Here is a 16,029-nt window from a genome sequence, read left to right on the forward strand (position 1 = left end):
TGATAGGAAAATTATACACAAATATGAGACCATCAGAAATCTTATTTTAGAACATTATTATACTAAGTATTTTGAAATTCAGGAAAATCAGCAACTGATTTAATTTCTGAATTCAAAACAAGCATTATGGGTTCTCATGATAAGAACTGTGTAAGAATTTGTCACAAAGATATATACTTTATAAAGGTTCACTGCTTCAAAAAGTTTACAATCTAGCATAGATTTTAGTCAACATAGATTAATATACTAGTACTTTAAAATGCTGGATAAATTGGATATATACTTTAACATTCTGTATGAACCCAATTTTTGCATAGCTATAATTTCTTACTGTATTAAATCATTGTTTTTCCAACTGGATTGTTGATATTTTGGTGGTTCATTAAACAGTTTTGGGAGTAAAGAAAATTGAATGGGAGATATTAGAATACAAAATATCAACATACATGTGTATGTCCTGGGTCACAGTTTCTTACTATAGCTCTTAGTTTAAACAGTTTGAAAGTCTGTATTAGAATGAGTCTTCTTTTTAAGCAAAAAGGTTTGCAAAAATTATAATTTGTCAAGTCAGGAATTTTAGACACTTCATGATTATGGTTATCATACAGGTTAACAGTTATTGAATATTTACTATGTTTTAAGCACTTTACAGGAATTTTCTTAAAGTTAAGCAAGCAAGCGTCTTCCTCTTACAGATAATGAAACTGAGATTTAGAATCTACCTCAATTCACCCTGGTACCAAGTGGTAGAGCTAGTACTTTAACTTCATAAGCAGAGCTCTTAAAACTCTCATCTCCTAATTGCTGCCTTACACAATCTGTGTATGCCAAAGGAATATTCATTTTGGAGATATTAATTGGGCTGATTTTGTTTTTCTAAAGGAAATGGGTTTTGAAACACAGAATTTACTTAAGAAACTTAAGATGCATATATATTTTTCCCCATGGTCTTTTAAGAAATCTTGATTGAAAATGATTAAAATAGCTATGTATGTGAAATACAGCTATATAAATTTTATAAACAGAATTGGGAAGTATAAGTGTCTGTTTTCTCTTGTTACCAAATTAATAAAATATTTTGTTTTCAGCTAGTACTACTTACATTGATATATAGTAAAAATGGTAGCAGGCCATAGGCCATATCTAAATGATTTACCTATCAGGGCCAAAATCTTCTGGCCTCAAATATTTTCTGCCAAAATTGATATATTTGAACATTGAGCATGTTCAAGTAAGAGAGATAAAATAATAGTTTTATTTTCCTTTAAGATTAACTACTAAAAACATAAAACTTCTTGAAAAATATGATTTAATTTCTATGACATATTAATATTTTTTTAATTTCTAAGTTTTGTGAGTAACCTGTATTATTTTTCTACCTCTGTTTACTTTTCATTAACTGGCTAGTATAATTGAATTAATATGTGGAAAAATAAGCACACACTGTCAGTCCTTTGACCATTCTCAACTTCAGTGATCTTAACCTGTACCCAAGCTCAGCCACCAATTATTATCGTTAAACCCTAGACTGTTGTTATCTGTAACTGCACTTGCCAAATCTCAATTTTAGCATCCCGTGTTCTGGTCACCACTTTCCTGCTCCCATTTGCTCTTGAGCCCACTACATTAGACATCGAAACCTACCACTCCATTGGTACTACTTCTGTCATAGTCTCTCATGATCTTACCATTGACAAATCCAATGGTAATATATAGAAATCTTCCATTTTCCTGACCTGTCAGCAAAGTACAACACAGATAAACTACTTTTCCATCTAGAAGCACTTTCTCTTCACATGGCTTCCTGGGTACAGTTTCTCACTGGCTGCATCTTGTTGGAGTCCTTTGCAAAACCCTCTTCATATTCTTTATCTCAAAATATCAGTGTCTCCATATTCTCCCAGCCCTCCTTTCCTTGGTGATTTCTTTTGTTCTCCTGGCTTTAAATATTTTCCACTTGTTGATATCTTTTAAGTTGATAGATCCTGCCCTAAAGTCTCCCATAATTCCAGTTTGAACTATCCCGTATCTTCATTTGTATATCTGACAGGCTTCTCAAGAAGACTATCAGGTATAAAACTAAGCTCCCTTTCCCAAAAAACCTGAGGCTCTGTCATTCTTCCTTATCTCCATAATTCCCACTTTTGCTCTTCCAATTGCTTAGGCCAAAAATCATTTCTGATTCCTTTATTTCTTAACCTTCATGTAATCTAGCAGCATATCTTCTTAGCAATTCCTTCAGAATTTATTCTCAATTGGACCACTTAACACTGCTTCCATTGCTACCACTTTGGTTAGGATTGCTGCAGTAGTCTAGTTACCCACCTCTGACCTTGAGTTAGTCCATTCTCGCACTGCTGTGAAGAACTACTGGAAACTGGGTAATTTATGAAGAAAAGAGGTTTAATTGACTTACAGTTCCATAGGCTGTACAGGAAGCGTGGCTAGGAGGCCTCAGGAAGCTTAACACTCATGGTAGAAGGCAAAGGGGGAAGCAACCACATCTTACTATGGCAGAGCAAAAGAGAGAGCAAAGGGGGAAGTGCTACACACTTTCAAACCACCAGATCACGTGAGAACTCACTCACTGTCACAGGAACAACAAGGGGGAAATCTGACCCCATGATCCAGTCATCTCCCACCAGGTGCCTCGTCAAACACTGGGGATTACAATTCCGCATGAGATTTGGGTGGGGACACAGAGCCAAACCCTATCAGACCTTCTGCATTGTTCTTCACTAGCAGCAAAAGTGAACACTTAAAATGTCAGTCATATGCCACTTCTCTTCCCAACTCTTCAATAGCTTCCTTTTTTGCTCAGATTAAAATATAAATACTTTGATAGCTCACAGAAGTGTATATAATCCTGCAGAAGTACCTTTATAGTCTTATTTCTACATCACATATTCTACTTCAGCCACATTGATGTACCAGGCTATTCTAAAACATGCCAAGCACATTTGCACCTCAAGGCATTTGCGTTACTACTCCTACGCCTGTAATGTTCCCCCATATGTAAATTAGATCGCAAAACTTGAGGAAATTTCCACATTTGTTTATAATATATTATGTACACAGATGCCTGTATTAATAGAAAAAACATCCAGAAGAAATATCAGAATGTCAACAGTGGTTATATCTAGGTAGACATTTTATTTATATTTGTCAGTATTTTTAGTATTTTTGCCAAGAGCAAAAATTATTTCTGCCCTCAGGAAAAATTTATTCATTTTTATAGAAAGATTAAAACAGCTCTCTTCCTTGGCTTCTTCTTTTATCCTCCTTCCTAGGTAGTGTTTTGTTTCTTAATCTTGGTGCAGTTTACATGGGTATGTCCACTTTGGAAATTTATCACAAGATACTGATGATTAGTGCATGTTTCTGTATATACATTCACTTTCATAAAAAGAGCAAAAAGAAAAAAAGACAACCCTGCCAAAATAGAAAGCAGTACTGATAAGGCTTGGCTCTGTGTTCCCACCCAAATCTCATGTCAAATTGTAATCCCCCATATGTTGGAGGAGGTGCTTGCTGGGAGGTGTTTAAATCATAGAGGCAGATTTCCCCCTTGCTGTTCTTGTGATAGTGAATGAGTTATCATGAGATAGGGTTGTTTAAAAGTGTGTAGCACTTCCCCCTTCGCACTCTCTCCTACTCTGCCATGATAAGATGTGCTTGTTTCCCTTCGTCTTCCAACATGATTTTAAGTTTCCTGAGGCCTCCTAGCCATGCTTCTGTACAACCCATGGAATTGTAAGTCAATTAAACCTCTTTTCTTCATAAATTACCCAGTCTTAGGTAGTTCTTTACAGCAGTGTGAGAACAGACTAGTACAGGTACTAAGAGTATATTTATTTTATGTAATTATTTAAATATTCTGGGTGATTTGCTTTAAGTTTTGAGATAATGCTGTTGATATTTTGAATTAGTGCCTTTTTTTCTACTGATTTAATGCCCTTATCAAAACCTCACTGACTATAAGACTATTACAAAACATTAGCTGCTAAGTAGATAGTATTATTGGACTAAATTATGTAAGATAGATGTAGGTTTTCATATTTCTTCAGAGAACATATATTATTAAGTTTAATATTTTATAATTTTTTTCAAAACTAATCAACTATTCTACAATTTAAAAGTATTCTGTATTCATATATCATAAAATATTTTGATTATTATTTTCTTGAGTTGATTAGGCAAGTTATTAACCAGAACTGGATGAAATTTCAGTAAATTGATTTAGAAATCAGAGAAAGACATGGCTTTACCTTGAAAATACTAAATTTTGGTGAATACAGACATCCCTTCAAACAAGGCACTTTCTTTTTTATTGTGTCCATATATTCTCGTTAGCTGCTCAGTTTAATATAAACTATTTTTAAATTGCTTATGTGGTACTTAAAAAATTTTCCACCTGTAACATCTCTTAATCATACTTTAATTCCTACATCTCCTGAGAAAATATTTTAATTATAATATGTTAAAAGTTAAAGTTTATCCTGTGTATCATAAATTCTATTTTAATGTTAGGTGATTGAACTCTTAACTTTTGAGATTTTAAATTCCCCAAGTAATTTGTTGGAGTATGAATACCATTTTTTCCGTAAAAAGCACACTCAGTCTCAAAAACCCTTTTGTTGGTTTGTGTTTTATAGATTTATTACATATTTAGTCTTGATTTTCTATTAGTATTTTAAATTTAGAATTTTTATGCTGGTAACATTTAGCTATATGTGGTACATTTTGAAATACATACTATATTTATATATCTTTCCTCCTTAAATCTAGATACAATTGAAAAGGAAATAAGAAAAATCTTCAATATTCCAGATGAAAAGGAGACCAGATTGTGGAACAAATACATGAGTAATACATTTGAACCACTGAATAAACCAGACAGCACCATTCAGGATGCTGGTTTATACCAAGGACAGGTATTGTTTATTTTAAGCGTACTATACATGAAGGCTTTTGGATTCACAAACTTTAATCAATATCCTGGCAATATATATGGGCTCTGCTGTTTCTGGTTTCCTCTTTCTAAACTCATCTCTTGTCTCTCCCTGCTGGTTACTGACTCTGACTTCTGATTCCCTTCTTGAACTTGGGAATAATCTACTTGTTAAAAAGAAATCATTTTTAATGAGAAAAAAATTCCCAGCTAATATTATAAGGTGGGGCAGCAAACTTTCTGTGAAAGACCAAATAGTAAACATATAGGGAGCATCTCTTATTTACACATTTATTTGTTACAAATTACAGTTCTCTGCAGGCCACAAAGTAGCATCTAAAATGTTGCCATTGTAGTACACAAAAACAAGCATAAATGATACATCAATATATGAGTATGACTGTATTCTAATAAAACTGTTCATATAAATGTGCAGCAGGCTAAGTGAACTCTAGTTTGCCAGCCCTTGTTGAAAGGTGTCAGCTCCCAATTTGACTTTTTTGTTGTTTATTTGAGACAGAGTCTCGCTCTGTCTCCCAGGCTGGAGTGCAGTGATGCAATCTTGGCTCACTGCAGCCTCTGCCTCCCAAGTTCAAGTGATTCTCCTGCCTCAGCCTCTTGAGTACCTGAGACTACAGGCGTGCGCCACCACACCCAGCTAATTTTTGTATTTTCAGTAGAGGCGAGGTTTCATCATGTTGGCCAGGAAGGGGCAGAATGGTCTCGATCTCTTGACCTCGTGATCCGCCCACCTCAGCCTCCCAAAGTGCTGGGATTACAGGTGTGCATCACTGTGCCTGGCCGGTGTTTTTCTAATGGTGTAATCCAAATAAAGTATTGAGAAATGAAGAGGTTTAGTTACAGTCAGCAAGTCCTACTGATTCTACCTTCTATCTCTTGAAGTAATCTCTGTGTTCCATTCTCAGCCCTTCCTCTATCTCCAGGCTCTTGTATGTCTGCTCAATCTTTCTTCCTTTGTTTTTCTGTTATTAGCAGGTAACAATAGGACAGTCTTGTTTTAGCCAGAATATTCATTCTAAAATGTAAACTTCACGTGAATGTCTTCCTTTCATAAACTTTTCCTGGTTCCTTAATAATTAAGTCTAGGCACTTTAAGCCAGCATGCAAGTTATGGTTTAACCTCCTACCTACTCTTCCATCATCTTTAGATTATCTTTGTTTTGTGGTTTATACTCAAGCAGTACCAAACTGAGCTGCGTATAGTTCCCTGAACACACTATGCTATTCCATACTCTTGTCCTTTCCAATGTGTTATTCCATCTGCCTGATGATGTACATGTCTTTGGAGTCCCTGTATTCATCCAGCAAAAAGTCCTTTTAACCATCCATATAATCAAATTAACCATCCCATACCATCATGTAGGTTAGCCGTATCAGAATGTTCATCCTTCAGGTTCTAGCTCAAATGTCACATCATCTATTCAGCCTTCCCTATTTCTCTCAGTATCAGTTGAGGTATAGGATGTTTCTACTTTGGAGAAAAAAATTGCTTCCTTAACTTCCACAAAGATTTATGTATATGTTTTGTATTGTTCATTATATGCTTTAGTTATTTGTATATATTAATCTCCCCAGACTATGAGGTCCTTGTTTTGGTTAGACTTTGTACCCTATTTTTATTTTCAGAACCTAACATGCCTGGTACTCTGGTAAATGGAAGATTTTTTTTGTTTTATTTAAAAATTACTGTTAACATCAATAATATGATTCTGAGTTGTGGAAAAATTTCGAGAAAGTGAGGGAAATTAATTTTTAGTAAATGCCTACTGTGTGTCAAGAATTGTACTAGGCTGTCAAAATACAGTGATTTTCAGATTTATTTTAGTCATTATATTCTTAAGAGAAATCTTACAAAATCCAGTATGTATTACAGTTAAAAGGGAAATGTAGCTGGTGGAAGCCTGAAGTGTGGACCTTGGAAATCCACTGATGAGCCAACACTGCCCTTTTATGTAGCCAGCTGTCTCTTTCTGTATTCCAGTAGACATAACCTCTCTCCTTGGTTTTCATCCATTAGGCCTTGAGGTAGCTCCAAAAGTACGATTTGAAATCTATAGAATTCTTTCTTTAAACCTTCTCAGCAATCCTTTGAAATGAATGTTACTCTTTTCATCATGTACATTAGAAAACTGAGACTTAGAGAAGTTAAATAATTTTATGTTCTTGATAGGTAAACATTTATCAGATGGCAAATGAGAGAATAATTTAATAAGATTAAATATCCTTAAGGACTTGATCTTTAAAAACAGGAATGTTTCAAAGAATATTCATTAAATTTTTCAGACTACGATAATTCTTCAGCCAGAGAAGATAAATGAACTAAACCCTCTCCTGGACCTTTTTTTTTTTTTAATACTTAAATTGAAAGTTTCCTCATTAGAAAATAAAGACATATTATTGAAGAGTTTGTCTCCCAAAATGTGAGGCATTTCTTCTCTCCTTTTTATGTGGGTTTAATTTGAATTTTGAAATCTTTTCAAAAATATTTTTATTTTGAGTTAAAGTTTTAACTATAATAAAATTTTATTCAGAAAAGGATACACTTGAATAAAGGACTGAATTTTAATATTTCTGATGGCCTTCAGCATTAGTATTTATGGTTTTTAAAACATGGAATTTTAAGTATAAATACTGTTAGGAATTAAGGCATTATGGTTAAATAATTATATTATATGCATAACTGAAATCTGTAGCTAAAATCTCTTGTTTTAAAACTGACTTAAGTCCGCAAATGATTGTAAAGTTTATATATATATTTATACATATAGTTTATCTGTAACTGTTACTCTTGTATAAATTGCGGTAAAGCAAAACATTCTTGAGAAGTTAAAAATCACTCACTAAATTCTACTTTGTAAATCTTTTAAAAAATTATAAAACTACATCAGAATGAAAATCAGAAAATTGAGACAGTGATTACTTGTCTCTAGTAGGTAGGGAGAGGAATGTGAAGGAAGGGATCAGTATATTAGGTACATGGTACACTTACTTTTTATGTGGTACAAATACACTTTTTAATGTGTGAAATAGATTTTTTTAAAGCTAACTTTAATATTTTAATTAGCATCTCTTTTAACAACAAGGTTTCATGAATGTTTTTAAAATCAACATTTTACTGTTTGTTACATATACTCTGAAACATGCTTACATTTTACATAGCTAGGATCTAAATGCCAATTTATAAATGGCCTGGAAATATATAGTTCACAAGAATATATTGCTAAGTGCGAGTAGAGTAGGTTATGAAATTGCGACTTTAAGAAAAAGAGTCAATGAAACAGTAAATGAAATGTATTCAAATTTGTAATGCCTTGGATTTGCTTCAAGTCATATTGTCTGTATTACAGTTTTTCCATGGAAATTGTATATTTTAACTTTTTATTGGTATTATCACATATTTCCTTTGCTAATTTAATTATTTTTGCTAAGTTTTTCTTCTTTGCACAGACTAATCCATAGCAAAAACTAGAAGAAAGACTTATTAGACTGGAAGATATAAGAAAAGATTTTAGGGTGTTTTAAAATAAAGTATAGCTCCGGCAAAGCCTATACTTTTTATTTATTAGAGGTGTTTTCTGTCTGCCTCATCCATGCTGTAACGGAGAACTTCAGTCTGATTCTCATAAATGGGACTCTATCATTTGTATATTTAAAGATTCTATAATTTCCATGGTGATAATGTAAATACACACTAATTTCAAAACCCCAAATAAATTCTACATAATCTGTAATTTGGAATTATCTGTCACCCTTCATCTGCATTTACATAAAAATAAGTTAGCCAAGATCCTATGTCAGTGTGTTTAACAGCTGCAAACATTTATTGAGCATCTCTTATTTACAGAGTTCTCTGTTACAACCTACAAATACAAATAGAAAATGTATTCTCTGAATTCAAGGAATTTATATTCTGTTTACTTGGTTTACGTTTTCTTATACTTAAAGTCATGGAACCAGTGGTTTTCTTTACAGTTTATCTTCTACAATTCCTTCTCCCTATCATTACTGATTTTTTTTGTTATTTGAGGTCTTTTAGTCTCCCCTGCCTAGCTTTGGAATCGAAATGCAGATTACCTGTTCACCTTGTCTACTGTTTTGCTTTATATAATCACAGAGTTACTTTAGTTTCTTAGTTTACCCAGCTATCTTCTAAAGTTATTTTAAATTCAGAGTTATGGAAAAACACCCTTTTATTGTGTCATATTTGCAGGTATTAGTGATAGAACAGAAAAATGAAGATGGAACATGGCCAAGGGGTCCTTCTACTCCTAAGTAAGTGCTGCCACTTCTTATGGGCTTATTGTATGATTTTGAAGCCTTTGATGTTAGATAATCAAATCCACAATGATAGAAGAACCTAGTTGTGTATTGCAGAAATTCATGCCTTCTTTATCTTTGAGTATTTTATTCTTAGTATACAAGCTGTCTACATTTGCTCTTAATTAATATGTTACTATTTTAAAAGCTTCCAATTCAAATATCTTAAGGCATAGTATAAATATATGGTATAAATGAGAAAGTTGCATTGTCTAATACAGTCAAATCATTAAATATTTGTTTAATTTTTTGAAGCTTTTTGTGCTTTTTTAAAGTATCTTAAAATATTTCTTTATCAAAATGAATCTGATGTGAAAGTAATATATTTATTCAAATGAAAGTTTTAGAATAAAAAAATAGAGGAGTATATGATGTATTTTCGAGGGTAAATGAAAGAAGAATTAGGAATCGTTTTAGCTGTTTTAGAACTAATAGATCTGTACTCCATTATCAAAACACAAGGCCAGTTGTGTTCAGACTTCTCACAGCTTTAAGAAGTAATATGGTACATGTCCCCCCTATTACTGTAATGTTTCTGTTTCTGCAAAAGGACTCTTTATAATCAAACACATTAATATTTTTTCAGCAAATATTCACACTAAGTGGGATAAATAAGGACTATAAATAGCATTATATCGGTTCAGGTTAGGTTGCCACCAAATGAACTGTGTAAAAATTTTTAAATTTTCAGAGCTTTGGAATTTCAGATGTTCTGATAAGGGATTGTAAACCTGTATTTTGAAATTCTTAATGATATTTTTAAATAAAATTAATAACAATTCAGTGCATTTTAACCAAGCAAGTAAAAAGTCTGCTACTTTATTTTATTTAAAACTACAATGCACCCTCTGGGCGCAGTGGCACATGCCTGTAATCTCAGCACTTTGGGAGGCCAACGCAGGCAGATCACAAGGTCACGAGTTTGAGACCAGCCTGGCCAACATGGTGAAACCCCATCTCTTCTAAAAATACAAAAATTAGCCGGGAGTGGTGATGCATCCCTGTAATCCCAGCTACTTGGGAGGCTGAGACACAAGAATCGCTTGAACCCGGGAGGCAGAGGTTGCAGTGAGCTGGGATCGTGCCACTATACTTCCAGCTTGGGCAACAGAGTGAGACTTTCTCCAAAAAACAAATAAATTAAATAAAATAAAACCACAATGTACCTTTTATAAGTGGTTTTCTATCCTTTTTATCTTATGTGAAGTTTTTTGGTTTTTTTTTTCATTTAAAGATATCATGAGAAGGCACCTAAATATGTTAATTACATGGAGGTGATTTTTATTCTTACCCTACTTAGTTGGATGTAGTACAAGGGTAGAACTTAGTATAAAAGTAGAACTTTTATTAAGAAGATGTTAATATTAAAAGCATGTGGGTTGAATTATGTAGATTTAATAACTGATGAAGGTTTAGATAGGAATATTTTTTGTGAACATTTACTTTTAGTCTTCAAAGCAGAACCACTGTTGTTTCCTAAATGTTTAGATTGCTATATACTTGCTTTATCTTTAAATTATTTTTGAAATTACAAAATTGTTTGTGGATTAATATTTTTAAAAAAAACCATAAGTTCTAAAGATTGAGAAATCTTTTCTACTCAAAATGACGATTTTTGCCCAAAAGATAAGACTAAGTTTATATTTTCTTTTATTCCCTAATAACACAATATCATTTTTATTTATTCCAACAACTGTAGTATTTGGCTTTGGGTAAAAGAAAACACAGTTTCCTATGTGTTTATTTCCATATTCATGCAATAAATATTGGTGAATGCAGGTGCTGTACTAGAGATGTACAAAAGTACAATTAAGAGTCCCATTTTTCACTGGATCTACTAGTTTAATAAGGATGCCGTATATTAAAGCATAGAAAAGTTAAACATCCATTCCCTCTAAAATGTAAGAAATACTATGTAGCAGTATGTCGTAAATTGCCAAATAATGTACTAGAATACAGAAAAAGATTTGCAGCTGTATATGAAAAGATTCTCAGAAAACTAAGAATAAAGGGAAATTCTAACTTAACACAACCTATATACCTCAAGTCTATAGCAAAAGTTAAATTTCATTGAGAAATTTTTAGCACAATTTAAATAACAGTAGGAGATAAGAAAGAAGAAATAAAGTTCACTATTTGTATATGATATAGTCATTTGTATAAATTCCAAAACAGTCGGCAAACTACTAGAACTGAGAAAATTCATCAAGGTTGTCTAATATAAGATTAATTTATAAAAAGCAGTTGTTTTTTCTATACTGAGAGATCAGCAGTCTTTTATTAAATGTTTTCAGCTTTGTGGGCCATATGGTCTCTGTCATAACTGTAACTGCTGATGTAGTATGGAAGCAGCCTTAGACATCATGTCAAGACATGCCAATGCCTGTGTTCCAATAAAACTTTATTTGTAAGTAGATGGCAAGCTTGGATTTGGCCTGTGAGCCATAGATTTCTAACTCCTGCCATTTATCATGAGAAACCCACTTAGAAAATAGTCTAACAAAAATTAACTTAATTAAAAATGTATAAAACCTTCATGGGAAAAGAATATAAGTTTATTAGAAAATAAAAGATTATCATGTAATATATGGCTTAACCTAGTATTGCCTGTTTTCTCTAAAGCACATCAGTGTCTCCTGTTCAAAAATCTTTTTTTTTTTTTTTTTTTGAGAAACTTGACAAACTCATTTTAAAGTTAGTATAGACCAATACAAGTCCAGGATTAGCTGAATCAGTTTTGACAGAAAAGAAGAAAGAAAGAACACTTAGACTTACAAGTTAATTGAGAGTTACTGTAAAATTATACTAATAACAACAACATAATGCTAGCAAAAGAAAGGCAAAGAGATTGGTATAAACGAGTAATCTCAGACAGATTCATGTCTATTTGACAACTTGGTATATGATGTGGCACAATTAGGTCGTGAGGTTGCTTAAAGCAGATGATTACTTACATTTAATAGGAGTACTGGCTATTTGGAAAAAAAGAAACCTAGAGCCCTACCTTCTACTTTATATGCAAAGGCTAACTCTAGAAGGATTAAAGACCTAAATAAGAAATATAACACTTTAAAGTGGATGGTAGGCTGGGCATAGTGGTTCATGCCTGTAATCCTAGCACTTTGAGCGGTCAGGAGTTCAAGACCAGCCTGGCCAACATGGTGAAACCCTGCCTCTACTAAAATTACAAAAATTAGGTGGTATGGTGGTGGACACCTATAGTCTCAGCTACTCGGGAGACTGAGGCAGGAGAATCGCTTGAACCCGGGAGGCGGAGGTTTCAGTGAGCCAAGATCGTGCCACTGCACTCCAGCCTGGGTGACAGAGTGAGACTCTATCTGAAAATAAATATATAAATAAAAGTGAATAGTAGCAATTTTGGAGAATAGTTACATTAGAGGGATCATACAACATAATGTTCAAATTTAGTGGATCTGATTACATCGGAATTAAGGATTTCTGTTAAAAGAACTATACACAGAGTTAAAAGTCAGTTGTCAGCTTTGGAACTTTTAAAACCAAAAGGGAATAATACCTGTAATATATTAAGAACCCCTATAAGTTAACAGAAACAAAGAAAAATAGCTTCTAAAAAATAGATAAAAGATACTAACAACTTAAATAAAGGTTAGCCAAGTGCTGAGAGGTAGATGAGAAGATAGACAAATTCACTAGTAATCAGAAAAAAAATGAATGTAAATGAGATACAATTTTTCACCCATCAAAATGACAAATATTTAAAAGTTTGCTGATGCCAAGTGTTGGGTATGGTGTAGACATCTGTGTACTTACGATGCCAGTGTAAACTGATATTGTCATTCTGTAAATCATCAATAGTTAATTAAATCAGAAGTGTTTAATCCCTCTGACCCAGCACTCAGGGGAATTTTTAAACAGATTTTTGAGGAGATAATCTTTGTAGCTGCATAGTTTGTGGTAGTGGGGATTTGGAGATAGCCTAGCTAAATATCCATCACTGGTAAATAGAGCAAATAAGAAAAATGAGATGGTAGTAACAATGGTGAGATCTTTAAAACTAGATGAAACTTTAAAACATACAGTTGAGAGAAAGAAACAGATTCATAAATATTTAAGAACATAGAAAAATCACAGTAGAAGGAAATCGGAGTAGAGATAATAGGAGGAAAAAAGGAAACAAGTTTGAGGAAGTATCATTTGCTAAATTTATTTATATTATATTTCTATAGTTGAAGCAAGGGTACAGACTCTATTTTCTGGATGAATGCTGGCTTAAAAAAAACAAATGAGGCTAGGCACGGTGGCTCATGCCTATAATCCTAGCACTTTGGGAGGCTGAGACAGGTGGATCATTTGAAGTCAGGAGTTCAAAACCAGCCTGACCAACATGGTGAAACCCCGTCTCTACTAAAAATACAAAAATTAGGCATGGTGGCAGACGCCTGTAATCCCAACTATTCAGGAGGCTGAGGCAGGAGAATTGCTTGAACCCAGGAGGCAGAGGTTGCAGTGAGCCGAGATCGCACCACTACACTCCAGCCTGTTCATTGAAAAGCACGTTTTAGGCTGAACAAGGTGGCTCACACCTGTAATCCTAGCATTTTGGGAGGACAGAGGAGGATCACTTGAGCCCAGGAGTCCAAGATGACTCTGTGCAACGTAACAAGACCCTGTCTGTACAAAAAAATACAAAAATTAGCCAGGTATAGTGGCATGCACCTGTAGTCTCAGCTACTCCAGAAGCTGGAGTGGGAAGATTGCGTGAGCCCAGGAGTGGCTGCAAAGAGCTATGATCACACCACTCACTGCACTCCAGCATGTGTGACAGAGGAACACCCTGTCTCCTAAAAGGAAAAAACAAAAACAGAAAAGCATGTTTTAACCACATGATGTTAGCTTAGGCAAATTTAACTCCAGCTCAAGGCATGTAATTTTAGGTCCTTAGGAAGGACTTCAAGATATTAAGATATAGAACAGTTTATACTCCTCAAAATTGGCACATATTTGCCAGAGGACAACCCCTGGCCTTCAAGATGGCATGAAAATGCTGGTTCTAATATATATCACTAACCTGGAATTTGTCCATCATGTTGCATAGCACATAACCAGTTCCTAGCTAGGGTGTCAAATACCAAAGAAAAATAATTAAAGCTGTAATATGGTGATAGAAAGAAGAATCACTGGTAGAATTTATTAAAACAGTTTCCTGGGCCCCATCCTCAGAATTTCTTATTTGTTATATCTGGGCATGACTCATTTCTAATAAGTTTGCAGGTGACACCAATGCTGTTGTTCTAAGGATGACACTCAGAAATTTTGTAGGTAATGTTTATTGACGTTTACTATGTGAACAACATAGTGGCATCCAGGGTTCCCACCCCAGACCAGCAAAATATAAATCTTTATACTTAGCCAAGGAATTTGCATTTTAAGTACTTCTTGTGAACAAGAAAATATAAGAATACTACCACAAGTAGGCACATGTGAAACCACATGTTAGTATTTTGTCTGTTCTATACTGCTGAAAATAGAGGAACCTGCTTAGTGCTCTGATGTCCTAAAATTGTGTTAGCCCCATTTTGATTAGATTTGAAACTGTATCTTCAACTGAAGCATAATTTTTTGGACTACTTGAGAAGAAATGCTAAATATTCAAAACTGTTGAGGGTAAAATATAATTTAATTTAAAACATGTAGTCATTTAGTTACAAAAACGATATGTGTATATGCTTTTTATCAGCACCTAAAACAACTCAAAGTCTGTATTAGAAATCTAAGAACCTACCCAAAGAATACTCACTCAAAAGTTTTCTGGTCACAGTGGCTCACGCTTATAATCCCAGCACTTTGGGAGGCCAAGGTGGGCGGATCACTTGAGGCCAGGAGTTTGAGACCAGCCTGGCCAACATGGTGAAACCCTGTCTCCACTAAAAATACAAAAATTAGCCAAGGGTGGTGGCGGCGTCTGTGCGGCATCTGTAGTCCCAGCTACTCGGGAGGCTGAGGCAGGAGAATCACTTGAACCCAAAAGGTGGAGGTTGCAGTGAACTGAGATCGCGCCACTGCACTCCACTCTGGGTGGCAGAGCGAGACTCTGTCTCAAAAAAAAAAAAAATCAAGAAAAGAAAAAGTTTTCTAACTGAATTTTTTACTAGATATCAACATATAATTTGAATTTTTAATTTTTATATTCATGCTGCATTTTTAAACCACTGCTTATTTTATCAGGACTTGCATTTCTAATCTAGTTTTTAAGTTTGATTTCTTAAACAGCCTCTTAAAAAGATGATCTTTTCTAATGATACCTTAGAAAAAGTTTCCTCCCCTAGTTTTAAAAATTCTGTTAAATTTCACCTTTTTTTTTTTTTAAGGGTTTAGCATTGGGTGGATAATCTAGTTATTCTATTGCAGATGTGTAGTTAGTAAAATCTTGTATTTCTAAAAAATGATTTTACAGTGGACTCATTATAGAAGCCTGGGGATTCCTAGAGAGATTTTGATTTAAATTTATTCATTTTCATTAATTAGTCAAAAAGTATTGTCAAAAGACGTGTGCTTAAGTATTTGGTGAAAAAAAATTAAGAGTCATTGATAATTTTGAAGAGGGTGATTTTTCTTGGACTAGAAAACATCCAGAGAAAAATTTACCATCATCCAGAATAGGACATGAGTGGCAGAAAAAAAATCGAATGGAAAACCATGCTAATAGCTCTTACTCATACACTGTGCCTCTGCCATTTGTGGTGTTCTGATTAAGGGAA

General features: G+C 33.9%; 1 protein-coding gene across 4 annotated transcripts in view; it reads left to right on the plus strand.

The window, feature by feature from the left end:
• The window catches only part of USP15 (ubiquitin specific peptidase 15), a 143,963-nt gene that overhangs the window by 56,593 nt on the left and 71,341 nt on the right, over positions 1–16,029 (plus strand). For all 4 annotated transcript variants that reach the window (XM_008003873.3, XM_008003870.3, XM_008003871.3 and 1 more), the window contains 2 exons: positions 4,789–4,934; positions 9,183–9,244. In XM_008003873.3, the coding sequence (XP_008002064.1) occupies positions 4,789–4,934; positions 9,183–9,244 (208 nt within the window). The remainder of the gene's footprint in view (positions 1–4,788; positions 4,935–9,182; positions 9,245–16,029) is intronic.

This window comes from Chlorocebus sabaeus, chromosome 11 (genome assembly GCF_047675955.1).
Source record: "Chlorocebus sabaeus isolate Y175 chromosome 11, mChlSab1.0.hap1, whole genome shotgun sequence".
NCBI lineage: Eukaryota > Metazoa > Chordata > Mammalia > Primates > Cercopithecidae > Chlorocebus > Chlorocebus sabaeus.